The sequence below is a fragment of the Channa argus genome, chromosome 12 (genome assembly GCF_033026475.1).
Source record: "Channa argus isolate prfri chromosome 12, Channa argus male v1.0, whole genome shotgun sequence".
NCBI classification, from domain to species: domain Eukaryota; kingdom Metazoa; phylum Chordata; class Actinopteri; order Anabantiformes; family Channidae; genus Channa; species Channa argus.
In genome coordinates, this window is record NC_090208.1 from 12306034 (window position 1) to 12331232 (window position 25199).

Consider the following 25199-nt stretch of genomic DNA (forward strand, 5'->3'; position numbering starts at 1 on the left):
ATTACTAAACCCATTCTTTTTTGTCTTTGCTAATATCGAGCTGTAATGTACAATGCTACCCATGTTTATTATGTTGCCAAAACAGAGAGGGGCAAATCGGCAATGCCAACACCTTTTTTGTGTTTGTCTCCGTGTTAAACTTGTAAATAGTTGTCACTCTCTGGGCCTTAATGTATGTACTTATATGTGCACACTGAGTGCTGTGTGTGAGAGCACGCACATACAAAGTGTAAACTGTACCTACACGTTTGGCTATAAGAATAATTGATGTACATTTTAAAGCCTAAAGTGCAGCAGTGCCCTCTGTCTTAACGCTCCTAATTAATTCAGCAGGAGGAATAAAATATTAGTGCGACTATAGAATAAAGCGGACCTCCTTGGCTTTTTCTTCTAAAATAAACGGTGCCTTTAAAACCCTCTTGTCCTTCTTCAGGCTCCATTGCATTCATGCCACATTTACCGGTAACCATTGTAACTATAATTAAACCCATCTTCTCGCCTTCTCCATCAGGATTTGCTGGCAAATCCAGTGTTTGCTGCTGCCCTCAACCAGCCTCTCAACGGTACTGGGTGGACAGCCAAGCAACTGGCCAACTTCCTGTACAATGGGCCTCCAGAGGATCGTCCAACCAGCGTGGCGTCCTACAACTGGCAGGATGTTTACAATGCCACTGCCCAAATCCTGAAGCTTGCCTCCAACTTCCTGGGTGTATGTAATTCTTTCGTCTGTAGCCTTAATAAATGTGAAGCACCTCAGCTTGGTTCTAGCTCAGTCATGCACTGGAGGGTTGAATAACCTCCTCAGCAAAGTAAACGTTGATTTAAAAAAATAAGCTTTGCCCTGACATTTAAGTCTTCTGCCCTCCCACCACTGTTCTCTTTGAATCTCTCTTCTAAGGTATAAATCCGCTTCACGTTATATAAATCATGTGGTTTGTGCTTCAAATAGATAGTATTTTGGTAGAAAATAAGTTGTTACATTCTGATGTATCCGCTTTCTTTGGTGGACCAAGCTGAGTTAACTGTTTTCATGCTGAGCAGCATCTTACTCATGAAATATAGATAACTAAAATATATTTATCAGGAAATTATTTTACTTTGCATTGCTGACATGTAATAATGTTTACATATTCTGAGTGGGAAATCACTATTGTCAGTCACCACACTTACTTTTACTAACAAATTTAAGATGGAAATTTGGCAGAAGTTTGGTGTTGCTGCCATAGTTATTGCACTTCAATTTTTTTCTGTTTACAACTCTCTCACAACTCTGGCAAAACACCAGGGTTGCAGGAGACTTTACATCTAACGCATCCATATTTAGCGCTTTACTTCTTGTTTTCTTACTGTATCTGGTAGTTGCTGTGTCTGTGCTCGGCGGCTGTTGTCTGAAGACATTTCTAGATGACAGTTTTTTATGTTTTTTTTTTTTTTTTTCAAGAACAAGCAGCAAAGACTTTGGTCTTTTATTCATTAAATTTTAATATAATCGACTGTCAAATGCAGAGGAAGATCTATCACTACATTTTGCTTCTATAATAATCACAAAAACACTGTTGTGGATCTAACTATAGTGCAGCTGTTGCGATATCAAACAGACTAGTGTCTCGAAGTACGAACACATACAGTTGACATTGATATATTGATCTGTGGCACAGTTTGCAGCAAACCCCTTCTTTCTCTATGTTATAAGATCATACAGTTGTGTAAAACTCATGTACACATCATGTCACACACTCTTACACCCACATAACATGAAACCCCTGTTGGGTAATATGGCATGTTGCAACCTCTGGGGTGGCCATACACGCTCAGTGAAATTCCAACATTATTCAATCTGGTTCCTGGCCTAATGACAGCTATTAGAAAGCCTTTACAGTGTTGTCCTCTTGTGTATACATCAGCTGGGATTTAGCCAGTGATGGATAAGTACAAACAGCAATTTCAGCACGGAAAGTGCAGTCTAAGAAGGTGCGATAGCCATAAATAAAATAATACAGTAACACAAGTTAAGACCACTGATACAATATAGAAACTGCTTTATAGTAAATGAAGGTTTAAAAACTTTGTATACTTGTCTTTTATTAGTCTTAAAAAAAATTGAGGTATAAGAAGCTAACAAGTCTCAAATGTGCAGATAGAGGTACAACACATAGTACAATAGATAAACTCCGTGAGAATAAGTATTCCCATATCCATAATTTGTATCCCTTAAATACCATCTGTGAACAAATTAACTGAATTGTGTGACCACCAGCATAAACATTAAAGACTCAGACTGGATTTATTTAATAGCATAGGCCCAAAGTAGAGCCACAAACTGCTGCTGCTCCTTCCCTGCTTCACTTAACTGGCAAAATATTGGTGGCATTTATAAAATACAAATGAGATTAGTGATAATAGTCAATAGCACTGTTGCATTATCTACATGGGTGCTTTTTAACAACACTTTAATGCATATTGAGGATCTTGCATTGCATGCAATAACTCTTAGATGCTCAGAAAATCAGGATATTAAATTATTTTTGTTGGAAACTATAACTCCAGACATCTCTGACTTGAGCAAATAAAGTTGATTTGTAGTTTTGCCATTTTTCCCAGCACTTCGACCAATGTCTTATCGTACAGCGTGTTTACAATGTTGTGGGGATCCATTTGTGTTGGCATCATCACTAAACAAAGTCAGTAGCATCAGCACAGCAGAGTTTGACCAAGATGGTATTGGCAAGCTATCAGCGGGGCCAGTTTGTCAGTCCAGAGATGCTGCAAGATTGTTTATGAAAGACAACTTAGCCTTAGCTGCTGGACGGCCAAACACACACAAATGCCTACACGCACATTTTTCTATCCCTTCCAGAAACATCATGGTAGATAATTTTAGTGTCAGAGAACAACGCTGAACTTCAAAGGTGCACTGCAAGCTGTATGCTTCTGTCGTCCAGTTATTTCACTAATTTGGTCAACAGTAGACCTGCTAGGAATTAATTTTGTGTTCACATATTGTAGTTGGCATAGAACTTCTGTCACCTAGCATGATGTCATCTAGCATAGCTTATGTTGAGAGTTTTCTTCCATATTTCAGATTCTGCACTTGCCCAAACTTGGGACTCATGTAACCATTCAAAAATTGTCACATCCTCACTAGTATGTACTGAGGAAATGCTGTTGTTGTGATATTTTGTTTCCCACCCTAGCTTGATATAGAATACAAAATCCTGGGGGAGAAATGATAAAACTATTGCAGCACTGAAATGTGTGGACAGCTGTCAGGTGCGACTGCCTCCCAGGATGGCTAGCTCATTATCGTCTCATGAAACAGGGGGACAAGGCTACAGAACAGGGAGTGCTTGCGAGGCTGTGTCTCATTTGCCTGTCTCTGCTGAAGCCCAAAACATTGCCCACCCCCTGGCAGCTCCAGATAATTTGGAACTACACTCTTTGTGGTTTAGTCAATAGCTGAGTGATACTTTTCACTATTATCTATTTGCCCTTCTGCCAGTGAGTTTCTGCCTGCCCCCTTTTTAAATCCTTTTTTTGTGGATTTATTTTAAAAGGGCTAAAAACTGTTTACTGTAAGGTAAAGTTTTGTGATATCTCTGTATTTGTTGACAGTGTTTAGACCTGAATAAGTTTGAGCCCGTTGCCACTGAAGTCCATCTGGTGAGAAAAGCACGGGAGCTTTTGGAGAATAAGACCTACTGGGCTGGTGTTGTCTTTGAAAACCTCCGGCCAGACTCCAGCCAACCCCCTCCTTATGTCAAGTACAAAATCCGCATGGACATAGATGAAGTAGAGCGTACCAATAAAGTGAAAGACAGGTATGTGACATAACTCATCTGTTTTCATACATATTGTAGCACTACATTAACTTAATGAAAAATGAATGTTCTTTTAATCCAACTAATTTTATGTTAATTCAAATTGGTTTGGCATTTTGGGAGGCAAAAAAAGGTTTATTCATGTTCTTGCATGACGATTTGACGGGATTTTCACCTTATTCTTTTAAAGATGAGTTTAGAACCAAGAGATTTTTTTACCCTTTAAAGTTCGCATGTAACTTATCAACACATCTGGAATCTTATTTTGACAATCTTTATTTATTTATTATACCTCCACACCGCTAACAGAATTGGGCCAAGGCCAATGTCTCCTTTGTGCCAATCATTTTATCATCTATTCTCTTTGGCTTCATATTTAACATACCGTACAGATTTAGGATTGCTATTAATGTTCAGTTGTTATTCAATTGTTATAAAAGATATAAACTGGTAAGTCACAACATTAAGATTTGTGATATTAATAATATAATGGAAGACAAGGATCAGCATGGCCACTCTGAGCAGTCGTGAAAAAAAAGCACAAGTCTTTCAATATAAAGCAGATTATCAAAATTTTACACAAGTATTTCCGAATACTGATGGCAATTAGGGTAGGGGTCAGAGATCACTGATGGTAAAGGTGGAGCTGATTGGTGTGTGTGTGTGTGTGTTTATGAAAATAATAAATATTGTGAATGCATAAATATATATTTTATGACGTTTGCTCTGTTACAATATCACATTTAAGTGTCAGTCATCATATTCTGACAGTATTTTTTGCTTTCTGGATGTAGTTTACTTGCCCTTTGCTAAGACCGATTGTGCTGTGTCTGCTTTTAATAAGGTCATGGTCTCCCGGGGCTCGAGACAATTCCTATAACGACCTGCGCTATATATGGGGAGGCTTTGCCTACCTGCAGGATATGATGGACCATGGTATTATACGAGCGCAAACGTCAAAGAGTCAACCCCTTGGTGTTTTTGTCCAGCAAATGCCATACCCTTGCTTCGTGGATGATGTGTGAGTACAAAAGCTTTTATCTGTCAGCCTTGTGATTAGAGGAAGAGAAAGGAGGTATCACACAGTAGCAATAAAATCCTGTTCACTCTGGGGAGTTACCAGTCATTGCCACCACATGGAGTTTTGGTCTTATCAGTCACTTAGGGCTTTCAGATTTCCCTGTGGACAATTCAAGATGCTCCGTCTTGTTTGTTTAACTCACCCTTTCTTTAATATCTGTGATGCTCTCCTACCAGTGTCTTGTGGTATTACTGATCACAGATGAAGGAAATAAAATGTGGAACTCCTTTTTAAAAATGTCACTGTTAAGTCACTAATAAAAATGTAATATCCCTCAGGACATGCTGTATTTAATCATGCACTGAGGGGTTAGGAGGGGGAAAGAAATGAATGGAGGCAGTAAGAGGGAAAGACTCGGCCAAACTATTGATTTTAGTCAAACCACAGGAAATTCCTGAATAGCTGATGGATGCTGAATTATTTAGGCAACCACTGTGACTTTCTTCCTTCCTTGTATTTCCAACACATTTCATCCTTAGCAAAGTGATCATATGCTACACTTTTCACATTCTGCAGCTCCTCACATGCAGAACTGATAGCAGCACTCCATCTGTGTTGTCAATGTATCCACTGATAGCACTATCTTCTATCATGTTAGATACTGTAATTTACCATGGGACACAAACGAGGTGGTATTACTCTGAATCTTCCACAGTCAAGATTTCCTCAGAGTCTGGGAAATTACTCCCATCCACACAACATTATGATCTCCATTAATAAAGTAGAAGCCCAGTGATGCCATCAAGAGAAAAGATAATTATCAGGGAGATGCAAGTCCAACAACACAGTACGTCCCATTCAATAGACACAAAATATTCACACCCCATGGGGAATGCAGTTCCAGAGATTAGGCATCTAATTTAAGAATATTATGTGCTTTGGATATCACACACCTTACAGTGAACTATGTAAAGGTTTGGCTCTACATATTCAAGCGAAGAGTCAAGTAAAAAGAAGAGAATTTGGTGGAAAAGACAATTAGGACGATCCAATAGATATGCTTATATCTACATGAATTAGTCTATAAATAAAGGTGAGGAATAATGATGCCTTGTACTTTACAGACATCGGAACATAGAACATACTGTTCTATAAAAAAATTATATTCAAAGTAAGTAGTCTCATCGCTGCTTTAGTTCACCTGGTGTAACACACACATTTTCTGTTTACTATAACTGCACTTGGTTTGGCCTGTCGCCTGTGGTTTTACAAGTACTAACCGAAGGGAAGTTGAACTGCACCCAGTGGAGAGGTTCGGCATTTCTGATTAAGTAAAGCACAAAATCATTCCTTCTATACATTAGACGGAAACCATGCTGCAGACCGAAGATGACCGACATCCTGACTTATGCATTTTGTTCAGATTTTCTCACATACCATTTTTATTCCCTTTCCACAACAAATAAAGCTTTCCACCAGATTTTCCCAAATGCTGGTAATGCACAGTGGTTTAAGAAAGCAGTAAAAGCACTCTTGTTATCAGCTACAGCTCATTGTTGTGATAATGATCTAAAATTAGACAGTCATGGTATAGAATTATTTGCTAATGCTGGCCCCATTGACTCTGGTTTATCTCCCTAAAACGAAGGATTAATAATTACAGAAGATAAACGAGGGCTGTAAAACACCGCAATACCCTCAGTCCCTCCACCATTTACACTTGTGCCTGCCTAGCCATTTGGGCATTTCTATAAATTATTAACACTTGAAAACTGCTATTTCATTCATAAATAATTGAGAGTGAAATCACACAAAGGAAGAGGCACTAAAACACAGACAGGCATGATGGGAAAGGACCCCGGTGGTAATTATTTTAATCTTGAACCGTGTAGTGTTGCTGGCCAAAAGGGAAGGAAAGAACATTGTGCATTCAGATGGACGTGTTGTGGTCTGCACTAAAAAGATTGAAATAAAAATTTCCAGATGTGCCATTGAGAATTTAAAATGTTTTCACCTTGGGAAATATGGGATGAATAATCCACTACATTAATACAGTATATGTACTGTATAAAATCGAAGCATACAATCTACGCTGTTTAGCCAAAAAAAAAAGTATGAGGACAAAATATTTTAACTAAAATGTCTGTAAATACTGTATGTATTTGAGTATACCATGTAGCAATTTCTCCAAGAGGAACGATTTTACAAGAAGCTCAGGAAACCATTGGCAATTATGTCATTAGACAAGACATATTGATCACTTTCCATTTTGTATTTCTTCTGTTACTTTCAATTGTTCCAAAACAGTATTTTTACTTCACTGTAGTACAGTATTACTATATTTGCACTAACACCAACAATCATCAAAACTCCTAACATCACACCTGCCTTTCAAGGCATTCCTCATTTCCTTTTCACGGCTTTTGCCCGTAAAGCGCCGGATCAACACGCGCATTGGCCACTTCAACCACAACTGACCCTATTGACATTTTGTACTTGAGATAACCAAACTGTATTAGCCCCCAATGTCTTTGTATTCACACTGTGCACAAGTTTGAGATGATGGCACGGGATAAAGCTTGACCCCTGTGGGGCACATAAACTGGTCCTTCTGGCTCAGAGGGATCTCTGGTCTGAATCCTGAGGCTGTGATCACATCAATAGGTCTTTCACATTCACATGTGAGATCTGAGGCTGCTCTCAGCAATGCATAACACAGGCCTGCAGTGGATGGGAGCAATATTCAATTCCGAAATGTAAAGGGGAAACACTTTTGTCCTTTAGTAGCCAATTAACCTCGTGTGCACTGTTGGTAAAGAGAGTGGGTGACAGTGAGGTTGGGCGTAAATGAGACATTTGAAGCTCATAACAAGCTCATAATCTCCTGTTGATTTTCTTGTTTCATGTTTGTAGTGACATGCTGTAATGATGACATCGTGGTCTGCGTGGCTTCCACCACATAAAACAAGCACCTTTGTAGCCATGAGCAAACATGGCTTTCATTTTGCTGTAATTGCAGCTTTCTCTAAATGTTTTCTTCCTGTTTACATTGGAGAAGGGAAGGCAGAAATGACACATATAGTATAGGCTGCAAATGAATGCCACTAAGGCAATAATACACAAGTGAGATACCACGATGACCAGACACTTCTTTTGTTTCATTGCAAATGAACATGATTAACATGCTAAACGGGTCAGAATGCTAAGCTCACTGTATAGCCAATCAACATCTTTATTAGTGCTGAGGCTGAGTGTGCAACAAGACCACTGGATTAATGGGTTTGTTTATTAATTCTTTTCTTTTTAATTCTTTCCCTGTGTGACACAGACAACCTGGCATTTTGTAGCATCAGATGGAGGCAAATGCTGCCGTGTACATAACACATTAATTGCTGGTGCATTTGTAATTTAAGGTTAAATTGGTTTGCATAACAGTTTTTTTTCTCCTTTACCAGGAGGATGGTATTTCAGGGTGATGTGGATAAAAATATTCATAGACTTCCTCAGTATTCTTTTTTATATTGCCTGGTTCACATCTACAAACTTCAGCTGATATTGCTTTGAAATGAAAAGGGTATACAAACTGTGGGGACTTGTTAAACGCATTTTTGAACGGGTCCAAACATTTTTTTTTTTTCTTTTGCAGAACATGGTAAAATGTGTGTAGGCTTCAGGATGCTTTGTAGTTAAAACATCAACAACAAAATCAGCAGGAAATGGATCCATGGGTTATTTTCAGCAGTTCAACCTGAACCAACGGTGTGCATGAACATTTTTATATATCAGGTCATATTCATTTATTCCTAAACATTCCTTTTATTATTATGGTAAAATCACATTTAACAACAGAGATTTTGGACCTTAGTTTTTTTTTTGGGTCATTTTTGTCGAGCATTTAGTTCAAATATATGAGGTTTCAAAAGAGTTTGTTAACAGTCGACAAGTAGAACTGTGAAAATTGGAAGCAATTTATTTAAACCACTTCTAAAATATGACGTTCACTAAAAGTTGATTAGTGATAATAAAATTAACTCTGGTTCATTGACGTGTTTATTACCTCATATTAACTTGAATACCAGGTGTCTAATGTGTGGAGAAGATTTAAGACATTTCCATAAACGTATTGTAAAAATAGCAAACCATTTAGGGGGTAAATCAGTGATCAATTTTAAATATTTTTGACAATCTGTAATGTGCAGTACTTTTGATGTATTACTAAGCAAATTGTTTACATCTTTCTCAAAGGGCAACTTCACCAATTATCGACGTGCTTAAAATTAATTGATATATACACATTTTCACAATGTAAAATTAGAGATAAATTCAAATAGTGTATCACTATTAGTGGTCTAGAGTTTGTTTCTTTCATAATTATCTTACAGTGTATTGTTAAGATGGTAATTTAAAAGTTAAATCTGCAGCTGGGTCTCTAAACTTTTTGCTTAATGGAATGGCACATATTTTGTTGATGTGATCTTTCTGTTAGGTGAGAAAAAAAAAGAAAAACACATGGCATATGGGATCGTAAGCACTCTTTATGCCATAACCACATAGCTCTCTCTCCTTGAGCAATAATTTATACCAGCAATGAGATAATCCCCATTGAATAATAAACCCTGTTCCTTCAATGAATTGCTCATTTACATGCAGCCAAGCAACTCAATGGTATATTTGCTCAAAATGAGACATGAAACCTTTTTTTTTTTTTTGCATAGTACACTAACCTCTTGGGAAGCTGTGCTCTACTATCTTTCCATTTACTGAGAAATCAGTCTTCCAGCTTCCCCTAAATTTAGGTCAGGCTGCCAGTGTAACTGGAGCCCTGTAACACAGACCTGCCTGGAGTTCTATTACTTAAGCACCTTTTGATCGATTGGCAAATGTATAATTCAGGAGCATCTGGTGGCAAGGTTGTCAGTGTCAGACACGGTGTGCATGACTGATCTCTCCCCCTCCAGTGCTTGAAGTCACAGAAGGAGTTAAGTCACACAGGCTGTCAGCTGTTACAGAGATGTTAGGGTGGAATCAGGCGCAGATAATGCCAGAATTAGCATTCAGCTTGATGCAGTTGCTACTTGAGGCTGCCATCTTCCAAGAAAAGATGTAAATGTGTGACCTAGCATTATTTGTTGAAGTATATTAAGTTGGTGGTCTCTTAAATGTGCTGACTGACAGAGGCAATTGTATTTGTACACACTTGTGTTTTTTGTTGCACTGTTTCTGAACTTTAAGAAGTCCAGTGTCGGCCAGTTCACCATTTCTGCTTTCAAGATCTCATTTAAAAGTGATTCAACCTACAAGGACTGGGAAAGTGTCCTCTCGAACAAGTCTCTCTCCTCAGTTCTCTCAGTTGAACCTACTTCCGGCTTTTTTCTTTCAGAACATTCATTATAAGTTGATTATACCTAAAGCCTTGCACAAACTGAAACTGGAACTGTACTAGAAAGGTACTTGTTATTTTGCTGGTACCCTGTTAATTTGGTAAAATGTCAGTCTGCCATGGTAAGATGACACAAAGAGGGCAAGTACTGCTTAAAAAAACCCAAAATAATTGACACCAGTTTAAAAGCAAAATATATTGAGAGAAAAAAATAAATTAGCAATTCAAAATCAGCTTCAGAGCAAAAGCACTTATGCAGGGGTAACTAACAATTAAAGTAAAGTACACGTTTGAGGGACCCATTTTAACTTGTTAGGAATTCAGAAAAACTTGCCCCTGAATTACATAAAAAAACAAAATCAGGTTTTCTGACATATACAGTACATATGAATATGCTGTGCATATTCATGTTGTGTTCTATCTATGCATTTTTACAGTGCTTTGCCTGATTTTTGTCCTTAGGATGGAATGCAAACATAAGTGATATGTGAAATCTATACTTACTGTACCTCCTCCTTCACTGTCTAATAAAGCGAAGGAAGCACTTTGTTATATTGGCAGAGGAGATGATATTGACATGGCATTTTGGTGGCATTATGAAGCCTGTTTAATATCGTCTTATTGTGTTGTAACAGCCTCAAATCATACATCATCTCTGGCAGGAGGGGCAGCATTAAATGTCTTGACCGAGCTGATGCCCCAAGTTTATGAGGGTTAGCTCAGTGGAAAAACAAAAAAGCACCTCAATAGCACTGTATCGCTTTAAAACAACTCAGTGTTTTTGTTGCATATGATTGAGGCTGCAATGAAATACATGACAAAAGGGTTTAGACCCACAGAACTGCAAAATTTAGGCTCAATGAAATTTTACATCTGTCATTCAGGTTAAACTTGTGCCAAGAAAGCCCCAGTACACCTCAGATCGTTGTCTCCAGTGGTACGTGTTTGATGTGGGTTTTTTTCACAGTGATATGTGGCAATACATGAAATATTCCCTCCTACCCACGAATGCTTCTACCAGCTTCGACTAAATGGTTAAAAATGTTGCCCCATGCACATTACAGATAGTTTTCTAATTACCTCCATCTGTATACAGTACCTTGCTCCCCAATATCATTCTGAGGAGGCAAAACATAATAGTGGCAGATACCTGTCCATCATTAGGAAATATATTCTAATAATTGGTCCAAAACATTTTTAACATTTTATTCATTAACTCTAACTATATTTATGTAATATTTGTTTTAAAACCCACATTTGATTTGTCTGTAGCCTAGACTGTTCCAAAAACTATAGGTGAATGCATGCTCAATTCAGATAATGACCACATTATTCTTCAAAGCATGTATGCGTATGTATGTGTGAATTTATATGTGCTGATATCTATGTGTTAAACAAGCAGTTAATTATACTTTAATATATGCTAACTTGCACAGCACATGGTAACATGTAGCTACTTTATGTTGTACTCAAAGAAAATAGTTACTGCAGGACTGTATTAGGCTGTCTTTGTTATAGCGTGTACCTAGTTGCCTATAAACTGACAACTGATTGTAAATACACATGTGAGTATGCAGCTGATTTAAAAAAAAATAAAAAATATTGGCACCCATCTGGCCCGGTCCCTTCTAAATCAAAGACTACTTTTTCCATATACGCTCCTATCAATTTTTAATATGCAGCCCTGATCTTTTTGATTGCTTTCTTTTACAACCAGCTTCATAGCGAGTATTGGAACCATCCTCCCCATGTTTCTGGTGCTGGCCTTTATGTACACTGTGTGCATGACAATCAAAGGCCTGGTGCTGGAGAAGGAACTCCGGCTCAAGGAAGTGCTGCGTGTTGTTGGCATTCAAAATGGTGCCCTTTGGTCTGCGAGGTTCGCAGAGAACATTGTTCTGCTCACAGTCCCATGTGGGCTCATAAGTGTCTTGGTTAAGGTCAGTAGAAAAGAGACTTTCAGTGGAAAATACCAAAACACAAATCATCAACATGTGAATATGGTGCATGTTTGCAAAGGTTACCATACATTTCAAGTCTTTTTGGCTACAATGCTGAATGCTGCAGAAATTTCCACCAAATATTACTAAAATAATCACCACTGGCATGATTTCACATACAGTCTCAAGTATGTTTTTTTTAATCATTTAGGAAAATATTATTAGTATTACTTTTATCATTGACTATATGAGATCATTGTTTTCACAAATAAATGCAAAACACATAAAAAATACAGTGAAGCTCATCAAAGCAAGAGGACTAAGAAAAAGGCACCTGACCAAATGCATCCAACCAAATAATCTGAGACTCGTGGGCCGTTCATCCGAGAGAATTGTTCATGCTTTGTGTTTTGGTATAATTTTGACCAATTAATAAACAGAGAGTCAAATCATTAATGAATCCTTAAATCAGCTTGATAATTTTCAATAATTATTTTAATTAATTAGATCATGCACGTAAAAACAAATTAAAATCACTCGAGGTATTTGACCTTTTTATTCCTTTGACTGATTTATCTTATTTCCTTTGCCTTGTTTATAAAGACGTCTTCTATTTTTTGCAATCTTACAAGTGACTTTTTGCTGCTGTAAATTACAGTTGGAATGACAATCATTTTCTGCCACTTGCTTGCAATGTACTTTTCTACATTAAGTCAAACCCTAATAACCTAATGGGATGAACCAAAGACCTTATTTTCAGGAGAGCAAACTAGACTATAAATTAAAATAAGATTAGCTGTTTTTACCTTTTTATATAAAGTATATTTTTAATAAAATTAAAATATTAATATTAGTTTGAAAAACACTATACATCATCTGTTGGTTTATGAAAAATGTGTGAGCCGAACAAGCAAGATTAATATTTGGCTCACAACCCCTGAGATATAGATTTACAGTACTGTATCTAATATTTTGCTAGACTTTAAACCTATGTGTTTGGCATATTATTATCACCAAGCTTATGATTTACAGTATAATGCAAAGCATGTATATTCATCAAAATGTGTCCAACATCAATCACTCAATCACTGGAGAATCACTGAAGAAAAAAAAGCAAAATGGTGTTTGGTGTCATTTCAAGAAATGAAGCTTAAAAAAAAAAAAGAGCTGTATGATCATTACAAATTTTCATATTCAGAAAATGTTAAATAATAAAAAAATAAATCTCTGATCTGGTGAAATATAATGGTCTAAAATGATCCTCTGCTTAAAGATCAATTAGATAAGACGTACGAAGCCCTGTTACTGCAAAACGAGACCATTTGTGCTGTTGGTAACATATGACGTGGCCCCATTATTATTGGTTTCCCTCAGATAGAGCACATTTTCCAAATGACTCGTTTTGTAGGCGTTGTTAATGAAATAAAGGATGGTTATTTTAGATCGTCCTAATCAATTCTTGCAGTTTAATTGGAAAATCCAACTGGTAAATAAAAACTGATATTTGAACAGCTGGGTGAAATGTAATTTCCCATCAGCCTAATGTGTTTGCAAGCCATCAACAATTCGTAAACATTAATAAGAATAAATTGAGTTAGTTGAGTGCCTTGGAGGAGCAACTGCAAGCATGTTGTGTATTCAGATCACAGGCCCATTCTAAATGATAATTTCACGGCCATTTTTAGCACATTAATAATAATAGCAAATCAAATGGTTATTATCATAACGTTGTATCCGGGTTAGGTGTGACAAAAACTAGTTTTATCATTGGCATCGGAGTCTTTGTCAGTTAGCACATGTTTTCTCTTCCATTATGGAGAAGATAATGCATTTATTATTTGACAACCAGACCGATACCCTATTTGCACTGTCGCTTCTTTTGGGTCCCAAGGCAAAACAGCTGAGTCGAGGCGTTTGTTTCACTTTCCCCACAAATAAAACAAAACAAAACACAGGTCAGGTACAATTATTACACGTTTCCTCTCCCAAACGCTATGCCCTCGCTTTGACAACGTGAAGCCACCTTTCAGATGTTTTGTCATGTTTCTGTTCAACCACTAAAACTGGATTAATTAGTTGTGAACAAACGCCTGCACAAATGCATAAAAGATCACATTCACAGTTAGACAGCTGTTGACATCTCATCAATCTCGTCCACGCAGGACAAAAAATAAATGAAATTAAAAGAGACATCACTGAGCCAGTGATGCAACATTACAAGACAACACAATAATCATGTGCTGCATTTGAGTACCAGTTTAAAATACTTACATTTTATGCTACTTTATATATTTTCAGGGCGAGTATTGTTTGCTGCTCCCCTGTGACAACTATAGTTTTTGCAAAATAAGATTTTTTTTTCAAATAAAAAACATGATGCATTATTTATCGAGCTGCAGTAGTTACTGTAACTGATCCCACCTGAGTGTACACTTTCCTACTACAACAAAATCCTGTCTACAGATTAATACAGGAATAATAATAATAGTTTAGAAATGTTACAGAACTCTGACAAAGGGCATTCTTTTTAGTTTTTACATCATTGTTTGTACTGTTAGTCCATCCAAAACTATCCCACTGTAGCGGATTTAGTTGACTTTTTTAGTAAGTAGAAATAAAGAGCGCCAGAAGTAAAAAACAAAACAAAAAACTACAAGTAACTGCGAGTACATCTCACTTGCATAACTTCTTTATTAACACAATTAAGCTTTCAGTTTGTAATCTGATTTAGCCAATACACATGTTCCCCACATCACGATCATTTTTAGCTAATAACTGCCACCTGTTAGTGAATGTTTCTTTTACTACACATAAAAGCTCAAAAAAACAGAAATGTATTTAGTGACAAATTTCATGTTTTAAAAAAAATTTGAAAAATCTCACCCCCTTCATACCCATCGTCTTCATAACAACAGACCCTATTTATGCCATTTAACCAACATGCTAACTGATATCTGGGTTTAGGATGTCTGTTAACACTGTATCAAAAGCATAGTTTGCACCACTATGAGTACCATTATAAGGAGTCACTGGTCAGGCAAGGTGTCCCTGCTCACTCCTGTTACTAACATTCAATCCTATCTGAGGATATAGCCTGGAAAAGGAAACGGCATGTTACTGCAATAAATGCTCAGAGTCCATTAAATCAGAATGCTTAGTGGCGCTGGTTTCATTAGATGTCAGTCTGATACAATTTGGCTACATTCTTAGAGTAATTCTAACCAATTTTTTATATTTTTTAATAACAAAGGATTAAGTGACCCAATGCCTGTGAAAGGGTCTTCTGTACTACTTGGGGTTGATATCGGTGTTCTCATTAGCACTTTCTGAGACTGAATATCATACCTGAACTTGTCAGGTAGGCAGAAACACAACTCTTAATTAAAAGTAACATGCTTTGTATTGTACTAGAAATATAATTTTAACCGGTTGATAATATCAATGTTGTTTCTACTGTGTTTCTGCTGCCCTTAAGTGGCCAGGTATTAGTTAATGACGCTTTAGGACTCATATTAATTAATGAGGCTCCATGTACAGGATGTTGAAGAGCACTGCAGGATGACAAGTCTACTCAATCTACCTATACCTGATGAGATATCATTATGTGGATAAGGTCTCCAGATACAGATTACGTGTTAGTGCCAGATGTAAATGAGGTCATTGTCCTGTCTGGTCTGTTTTTTCTACCCTACAGGTTCCTCCAGCAGTTATCACGTTCCCTCCCCTTATACATGACTTTAGCCTGGATCTACTCTGTGGCCATGATCGTTAAGAGTATTGTTGCAGAGAAAGAGTCGAGGCTTAAGGAGACAGTGAGGATCATGGGCCTGAGAAATGACATGTATTGGCTGAGCTGGGCAGTGTCCAGTGCACTGCCATTAACTGTCAGCGCTCTTCTTCTTACCCTTATACTGAAGGTGATTTTGAAATGATTCAACAGTGATTCAAGGAGGACCCAGGTCTACTTTTAGGGAGTTTTTGTCATCAAGTCTCATGAACTAATGAGACTTTTGTTTAAAATAATGAAGATGTTAATCTGAAGTGAAATCTAAGCACTAAAATGGGATCGTTTCACTTGATAACACTGTGGTACTTGATAGTTCATTTAGTCTAAGCAAATTTAGGAGAGTTCCAATAATGAACATTTATACAGCTCCGTGTAACTGTGTTCTCTATAAGGTTTATAATCATAATTGCATCCGTTACAGCAGCACCATTATACTAACACTTCAAGTGCCTTTGCGAATTAGGCTCAGAGAAGACATAAGCATCATAGTGTAATGTGGGAGAATGGATGGATTCATGAGTAGCTCTCTAAAATTAGAGAAGGGTCCTCCTTCAAACTGGCAGAGTAAAAGAGTGACACATAGTCTGTAATGACTTGGAGATTATGTAATATGAGCCCATAGGGCAAATATACAGTTGTCAGATATTTTAACCATTTCAAACACCTTTTACTCTACCACCTGCTTCAAAATCAGCCATAACAATAATCTTTTCTAAATCTGTTTGCTTGATCAGCCTTCTTTGCCACACTTGAAGGGACTTTCTGTGTTTTTACATTATTGTATTGATGTTCATATTTCTATCTCTCCCATCTTTCACTTTTATTTTATGTTGTATTTTTGCCACAGTACGGAAAAGTGCTCCAGTATAGTGACCCCTCAGTAATCTTTGTCTTCCTGCTGGTGTTCTGCCTGGCCACCATCGCTCAGTGCTTCTTCGTTAGCGTCTTCTTCTCTAAGGCCAACTTAGCAGCCGCATGCGGTGGCCTCATCTACTTTGTCCTCTACCTGCCTCACGTCCTCTGCTATGCCTGGAGGGACGTCATGAGTTTCCGGGCCAAGGTTGCTGTGGTAAGTCCGTCTTTAGCTCTGACATGTTTTATTTTAATATCTTCCCTCGCTGTTATCATACATGAGGGATGGCTGAGTTTTGAGTTATATTCATAGGTTATGTTTTTGCCACTATAATCACACTTTGAGAGTCACAGTTACTGGCTCCTTATCCATCTCCTCTTCCTTATAAAATCCAAACAGGCACAAGTCAGAGGTCTCCTGATAAACAATGTATGAAGTGTGTGCCTCCAAGATGAATCGATAGTCCGATGAAATTTAAATTGAAACACAAAAGGATGTAGGAACTGTTTTAAATATTCATAGTCACTAGTTCTAACACACTAGGTACTTGTAGAATTTTGAAACTGGACATTCTGAAGTGACAGAAACAAACATTTACATAAGAGAACACAGGCAAGAAGAAAATGGGGATTTTCTCCTATTCTCCAAGGGATAAAGATAAATAGTACACCACTGCTATACTTTCAGTGTAGTCCTTCTGTGTGACCTTTATGGCGGTGGCGGTATCATTTGTCCTCAAGTTGTCCTTTGTGCAGACAAAGACGCACAAAACATTGAATGTTCATTGTTGTGGCTGCATCAGTGCGTCTTCCCAGAGTTTCTATCAGGTCATGTTGTTGTCAATTGCGACAATGTTGTGTTAGGCGTGATTGGCCAAGGGAAATACTGTAGTCTAAAGGTAAATGGTCATAATATGTTACACGCAGCCAGAAATCACTTTTGCCGACGTTTCAGCATACCAATGTATCAGTAAGCATTGCTTGTCTATAACTAAGTCCTTTAAAATGAGGTCATTCTTTTCCCTTTAGGAGACTTATTTTTCTTTTACAGACTGCGTGCAGGTTTGGTAAGCTTTTTACAAATAAAGCACTGAAACCTTATTTAATCTCCACAAAAACTGCCATTGATAGGTCCTCCCCTGGCGCTGAGAATTTTTTTTCCCCCTCAGCTCCACGTAGATGGATAGCCCTCTGGCCCTCTAATTAGCATGAGAAATGTTCCCCTGACCGAACCACTCTCCAGTTCATCCCTATGTTTTATCAACGACGTGTATGTGTGCGTGCAGAGGTTTTTTCTCTCTCCACGCCACATTGTTCTTGATAATGAAGTCTTTAATCTGAACAAAAATTCAAACGATCACCTGAATTTATAGGAACAGATTGCAGCCATGTGCCAACGAAGATCGAGCTACAGGCAGTGTATCAGAGGGCCTCTATAAGATAGGGCACATTCATAATCCAACTTCCTATCTACTGTACTTTGACAATTTTCTCCCTCTTCTGCTTTCAGTTTTTAATGAGGTAGAAACAAGAAAGACCTCGGAGTTCTTTTATGTTCTGGCAAACCAGAAATATTTTAATGAATCTTTCCATCCAGTAGAAGTCATGAGAAAGAAATTCCTTCAAAATATTTTTAACTTCTCAGATTTTCCTTTGTTGAAATCAATTAATTGATCTATGGTTTTGCAAAATCACGTGGTATACGTCCTAACCTTGCAGCTATCGCAATGCCCTGCTGATTATTCTCTGTTAGATAGGTTGTTTGGTCTGTAAAATGTCTGAACATTAGGAATAAGAGTTGCTGTTTCACCTGACAAAACACAAATCAGCATGTATCCATGCTGAAAACCTAATCTTCATATTGGGGAAGATGAAACAAGAGATTGACTCATGCATTTTTTTTGGAGAAATGAATAGGACAATTGCTCAATTATTAAACTACAGTGGTCCTCTGTAACTCAATCTATTGATTAATGGAATTATTTTTGCTGCTCAAGCCTCCTCTGTTTTTAAAAAATCTTAGAAATGCCCTTCAGACAAACAGACTTTGTGATGTGCTAATGTTAAACTTCAACTGACAATTACAGATTTTACAGGAAACTCATCATTTCTTTTGTGATACCTGTCCATCATTCCATCTCTTTTTTGTTGAACATGTCATGGGAAATCACGTCCTAGAAAAAGAAAAACTGGAAACTCTGATTACTGGTGCTCTTAATGATGTTCTTTGTGTGCAGCCAGCTGAATGGTGGCTGCAACTGCAGTCTCGACATGGTCAATACAAGAAGCTCGTTTTGTGTCTCAACTCGTGCCCTTTTCTCAAAAGCCAGAGGAGTGGCTTCTGTCGTTTTGTCAGCCGTTCATACAGAGGTCGAGGAAGGGTGCCCAATAGCCTTGCTGTCACCTCTTATCTGTCGACTGACTGTTGATTGCTTGGCCGTTGATGGGCAGTGGAGGACAACACAGGAAGTTGCCAGCGGTGTTAGCAGCCAGGCTAGAGGTTTGGCGTGGCTGCAGAGCTTTTCAGATTCTCTGCCTACTGTCGGGTAGACAGTATCCGTGATGGTGCGTCTCTGAAGCTTTAGCAAATGCTTCTGCCAGAGTGAAAATGCTGTGAGTAAATGAGGCGTGATGAAACAGCTGGCAGGCAGCATGGCAATGCAGAGTGATAGGCCATGGCAGATGATGTCTCATGGGCAACACATCATTTGCAGTTTCCTACTGTAAGAGCGATTCAACAGATCTTAGTATGCGGCACACACATTTTAGTCTTCATTGTTGTTTTTGTCCAGAAAGTGGGTCCTTTAAGATGTTTACAAAGACAATGCAGCAATTAAACTTGCTGATCCCAGAGTAGATTGTTCTTCTGTCTGCTGCAACAGTTTAATGATACTTTAGTAATGGGTATAACCTCAGGTGGTAACAGCATTGCTTTTACGATTAAGTCATCACCTCAATTTAGTAAAAGTACTGCATTATTTTACCAAAAAATGAAGATAATGAAATATTCCTTTAGGCCACAAGTCAGAGATGTAAAAAAGTATTTTATATATCATATACATCGATTCTCTTTCCTGCCAAGTAATAGATGAGAAGATTACCTACTTGCACCTGGCTGGCTCCACCTACATGTTAAGCTACGTGACAGCGGCCTGTTATGAGTCTTCTTCTCTAGCATAGTGTGAAGGGAGATGAGCATGCAGTATTTCCCAACATGTCTACCTACAGCTGTTTGTTCATTTTATTTCCAGAGTTTGCTGTCATGCGTGGCCTTTGGCTATGGCTGCGACAACTTTGCCAAGTACGAGGAGCAAGGCATTGGTATCCAGTGGTCTAACATTGGCAAGAGTCCAGAGGAGGGGGAACGCTACACGTTCATTGTATCAATCATCATGATGCTCTTAGATGCTGTCTTGTATTGGATTCTCACCTGGTACATTGAGAATGTCTTTCCAGGTATTTATTTTTGAGCAGATTTGTACACTATCTAACCACTTTTTAAATATCATTTAAGGAGCGTTTATGGTGATTTTGTATCTAAAAGTATAAAGAAGCTAACTTTGTGTGTTCTAGTTTACTCTTGGTGCTTTAGTTCCCTTCAAGTGGTGTAACTTAAATCAATAGCCGGGGCTGCCATCCCCACAGTCTAGTTCTAATGCTTTTTTCATCGACTCTAATTAAAAGAAGGTAGGATTTGTGCTAGACTGTCATGAGGAAACCTGCACTGTAAAGCACAATATTCCCTAAAGCCAAACCGTTATTAAAATGTGAATAATGTTCTCCACACTCGATCCAAGGCCAATATGGAATCCCCAAGCCATGGTACTTCCCTTTCACTGCTTCTTATTGGTGTGGGAGAGCTTCAGTGACTGACGTTGACCCCGGTTTGCTGAAGGACTCCAACGCTAACGGTAAACTGCCATATAATTTTCAATTCACACCTGTGGTGTGGTGTGCAACTGTAGTGTAAACCACCCAGTTATTATGTATTTGTCAGACTCTCAACAGCTTGCTTGTGTTCTAGAGGGAACTGTGTTCTAATAATACGTGTAAGTTAATTGGGATGGGCTGCAAACAAACATTAGCACCTTATTTGTCACACAGAGTGATAATAGAGGTTGGCGCTTTGAAAGGAAGAAAGGTGAATTTCAAGTCAAGAACTTGCTAAAAAAAACTATTTCCAATTAACATTGAGCAAACAGAGCGGTGGTTGGTATTTCTTTTAGTGAAAAGCGTATTTGCTTTTCTTTTTGCCAATATGACATTAAAAGAATATTTATACATTGATAAATAAAGAATTTCAGAGGGGAAAGGAACCTTTTCTTTTAGTCAAACAAATATAGTTTTAAAAAGACAGTTTTATTCTAGTGTTTGTAAATGTTTTCAGATACAAACTTCTCAAACTAAAATGAGCGGCATCAGTATATTACGGAGTGTAATTTCATGGTTTTTTTCCCTGTTTAAAAGGCATTTTTGATTTCTTCACGAGCTTTTCACTTATCGTTCAGCTGACTGTGTTTATGAATGTCTCATGCTTTGCTAAAGAGTATCTGGAGAAACCACCACCCAATATGAAAGCAGGGGTCTCCATCCGCAGTCTTGTCAAAATCTACAAGACTGGAAAGAAGCTCGCTGTGGATGGACTGAGTCTGGATTTCTATGAGAATCAGATCACATCTTTTCTTGGCCACAATGGAGCTGGGAAAACAACCACAATGTGAGTTGCATTATCTGCTTCTCCCATGCTCTGCCACTTGGCTCAGTGTTCATGTAATTTCACAGGGTGTAACTAATCTAACTTGTACACAATGCCGACTGTACTGTCGCTACATTAATTCAGTGGTCACTGCTTTCAAAGAGTGACAGCTTCTGAGAGGACATTTATCACGCAGAGTCAGCTGCTGCGTTGATGGCTGAAGTTATCTAATTGCTGTTAAAAAAAAAATAGCAAAGAGGTTGGAAGGGGTTTGGGATGACAGGGAATAAATGAAACCCAGTGGCCCAGAAACAAAATGAGCGAGGGAGAGAGAGCAAGTGATGCAAGACTAAAGCTGAAGGAAAGACATCCGCTCTGAGCCACTGTAACGAAACATAATAGAGCACAATAACAGAAAGGATGGAGGAAGGTATACGTCACACGCTAAAGCTGTGTGGATGCATTGTGGGTGTTTACTGTGCACAGTAATGATCAGTGTGATGCAGCGTTGTAACTGCGTTTGTGTGCAAAAACACAAAGATGCAGGAATTGTCTCATCCGAAATTAACTACTTTTTACCACTTGGAATGTTATTGAGGTGTTTATGCTACCAAGTAATTAATAAATAATTACTTAATGCAAGGAAAAAAGCACAAGTTAATAAATGTGATACGGACAGACAGTGACACATTCACATTCTATTTTTTGAGAATTGGCAACTGTTTTTTACGTATTTATGAAAATAAATTTAGAAGATGCCCTACCAGCCTTTTATTTTGAAAGATTATTTGTCACAAAGGACAAGTCAGCAACAGAATGAATTAAGGGGACTGTGTCATTTTTATGTCTCTAAATCTCTGCAGGTCAATTCTGACAGGACTCTTCCCGCCTACGTCGGGAACAGCCCTCATCAATGGATATGACATCCACACTGACATGGACAACATCCGGAAGTATTTGGGAATGTGCCCACAGCATAATGTCCTGTTCAATGAGTGAGTGAATCTAGCAGTAACATGAAAGAAAGGAAACATTTATTTCAGAGCAGAGATCTAATCATATGCATAATGAGGGTTCAGTCTCAGCTCGTCTTTCACATCAACACATCATTAAGCCCTTTCTCTTTTCTGTTCCCCCAAAACACGAACTTTGTTCATTGTGCCCACTACATTTCTCCTAATAACATCATTCTTAACCATTATTCAGCATTGTTTAGTTTTTCCATTTCACCCTCAATCTCCCCTCTGTTTCTTCCTCTCTCCACCAACTGATTAGCTAAAACTCTATGCAAGTCCTACATCATAATTATTGCTGGGCACCTGCAAATTAATTCGATTTCAAATTAATCCAGAGGGTCAAAGCTTCTTTATAAAGAAAGGTTAAAATTTGCGTGTAAATATAGCTATAGGCATTACTGCAAGGCAACTTCGGTTCAACAGAAACGTTTAGACTTGAGACCGGAGTTCACAAAAGTGCAGTTGGATACTTAAATGTGACATGTTATTTCAAACAAATGCGTATGAAGAAGTGGCAGGTGATGTACTTTTTGGTCACTTGTGCCGCCTTGTACGTGAATCATATGGGACCTATGACGTTGTTGTAACCTTTCCAGGCTGACAGTAGAGGAACACATCTACTTTTATGCCAGGCTGAAAGGACGCAACCGCGATGAAGTGAAAATTGAGATGGACCAGATGATTAAAGATGTTGGTTTACCACATAAGCGGAAGGATCTTGCTAAGAACCTGTCAGGTGCGTCCTCATGTGTGTATGTTGACATCATTTGCATAGGTGTATCACACAAGGTGACTGACTGAAATTATGCAGAGATTTAAATGCTGTTTTAAATGTGTGCATCAGTCTGTGTGCTTTGTGCATTCATTTCCCCTGAGAGGCAATATCATCTGCAGATTATCCTTTCTATTAAGGATAAAGCTGCGCTGTTATACCATTCAACTGTGAGCATATGCGGCTGTCTTTACGAACACAGTCGCCGTACCTGTGTGTCACAGGTTGTAATTCATTGTCAGGGGGGCATGAGCAAGTCTTGCTTGATAAATTGTCCCCAGTCATGGATTGCTTGTGAGCAAAATCACTGAAATATGACTTTCAAGGTTGATCTATGCTGACATTTCCACTACATTAGCACAGCATTGGATGCATTTTGAAGAGCTCACTGTGTGTGGAGATTGGAAAAACTCAAGTAAGGTGCATCTGTTACTCTGCCATCAATCATTTCACACCTTGCAAAAGACAATAAAACAAGGACAGGGACATCTTGAAATATTTACTCCATAATCAGACCCCAATACTGTGTCCATTCACGTCTAAAACTTAATGTTGACAGATGGTTACGTATGTACTGTAGGATTTTTTCCTTTATTAGAGGCAGAATTTGTACTACCCAGGACTAAGAGAAGTATCAGCTCCATGTCAACAGCAGTTTTTACATTTTTGTTATAAAAGCACATAATACACACAACTTGCTGAGGTACTATTGGCTAATGTTAATTATTCTTTCTTCTAGGTGGGATGCAAAGGAAACTCTCTGTGGCGATAGCATTTGTCGGCAGCTCAAAAATAGTCATCCTAGATGAACCCACAGCAGGAGTGGACCCCTATGCTCGCAGGGGTATCTGGGATCTGCTGTTGAAGTACAAACAAGGTACGGTATCAGTTGTAACAACCAATGCTTCACTAATGGTGTAGAAGTTCCATATGTTTTCAGATTCAAATTGCTTCAAACCTTTAACTGATAAAGCTCAAATGTATCCAAAATAAAAGCTGTTAATGAACCTTCCTTAGAAGCCTTTAGAATTTTTTAGACATAAGCACCATTTTGACATGAAATCTAGGGAAGGTGAGATGCGTTCTCACTTGTGAAGAAATACTTGTGAAGGGGTGGTGCTTGGACACTTCAGTTAGGGGCCAGAACATGACGCAAAAACAAAGCTGCGGAAGTGTTTTCCTTCCGGCACATGAGAGATGGCGGACGAGACTACCCACTCACCAGTAATGTTGGCTGGTTTGACGTTAATGTCAATAGTAAATGTATTTAGAAGTAGCCGCAGTATTAAACAAAGAATGGCAAACCGTCTGCGGGAAATATGAAAAGAGAATGTGTTTGCCCAGATTCGTAGCAGTTGCAAAAGAACGATGTCATCGACCCGCCCAAATCAATCCTGGTTACACTCACGGTGAATTCTCCGGAGTATTACCTCCTGTATTCACAAATGAGAAAAGGATAACACGCAGTTTTCACTAGGGAGCTGGCTGGGTAAAGTCCCGGGTAATGTCAGGGCCAACAGACTTGGGCGTTTGCCGTCACACATACACCCACCCCAGAGAGAGTCTGGAAGATGTCTGAAATCCGGTGCATGTCTGAAAGGGGCTTTAGACAACTGTAGGTAGAGAGAAATTGTTATTTGTACTAAGACAGATCGATATGGAAGGGAAGACAAGTGAATGTGAGAAGCTTCAGTCCTTAATTGTTTGCCATATTAGTTACTCTGTCACTTTCAGGCCCTGTGTGCTCTGTGGTTTCTCGTGGCTGTAAGCAGGACATGGGCATTATAGTCACACATTCTCTCTGCAGATGTCTAAATGTTGAATGCGCATTGAGTGACATTCCGCCCTCACTGTCATTAGCTTCTCTCTCTCTAATCAAGTCCTTTCATTTCAATTGGGAGCTGGAGATAACTCTGT

At 38.4% G+C, this 25199-nt stretch overlaps 1 protein-coding gene across 8 annotated transcripts in view; it reads left to right on the top strand.

Annotated features, from left to right (window-relative positions):
* LOC137137369 (phospholipid-transporting ATPase ABCA1-like) overlaps positions 1-25199 on the top strand; it is a 139495-nt gene that overhangs the window by 32769 nt on the left and 81527 nt on the right. For 6 of the 8 annotated variants that reach the window (XM_067523553.1, XM_067523551.1, XM_067523555.1 and 3 more), the window contains 11 exons: positions 512-709; positions 3613-3818; positions 4663-4839; positions 11937-12159; positions 16794-17015; positions 20050-20254; positions 20596-20709; positions 21344-21515; positions 22358-22489; positions 23107-23246; positions 24022-24159. In XM_067523553.1, coding sequence (XP_067379654.1) covers positions 512-709; positions 3613-3818; positions 4663-4839; positions 11937-12159; positions 16794-17015; positions 20050-20254; positions 20596-20709; positions 21344-21515; positions 22358-22489; positions 23107-23246; positions 24022-24159 — 1927 coding nt within the window. Of the gene's footprint in view, positions 1-511; positions 710-3612; positions 3819-4662; positions 4840-11936; positions 12160-15853; positions 16077-16793; positions 17016-20049; positions 20255-20595; positions 20710-21343; positions 21516-22357; positions 22490-23106; positions 23247-24021; positions 24160-25199 lie in introns of all 8 variants that reach the window. The other 2 variants (XM_067523554.1, XM_067523558.1) reach the window with 1 other exon arrangement.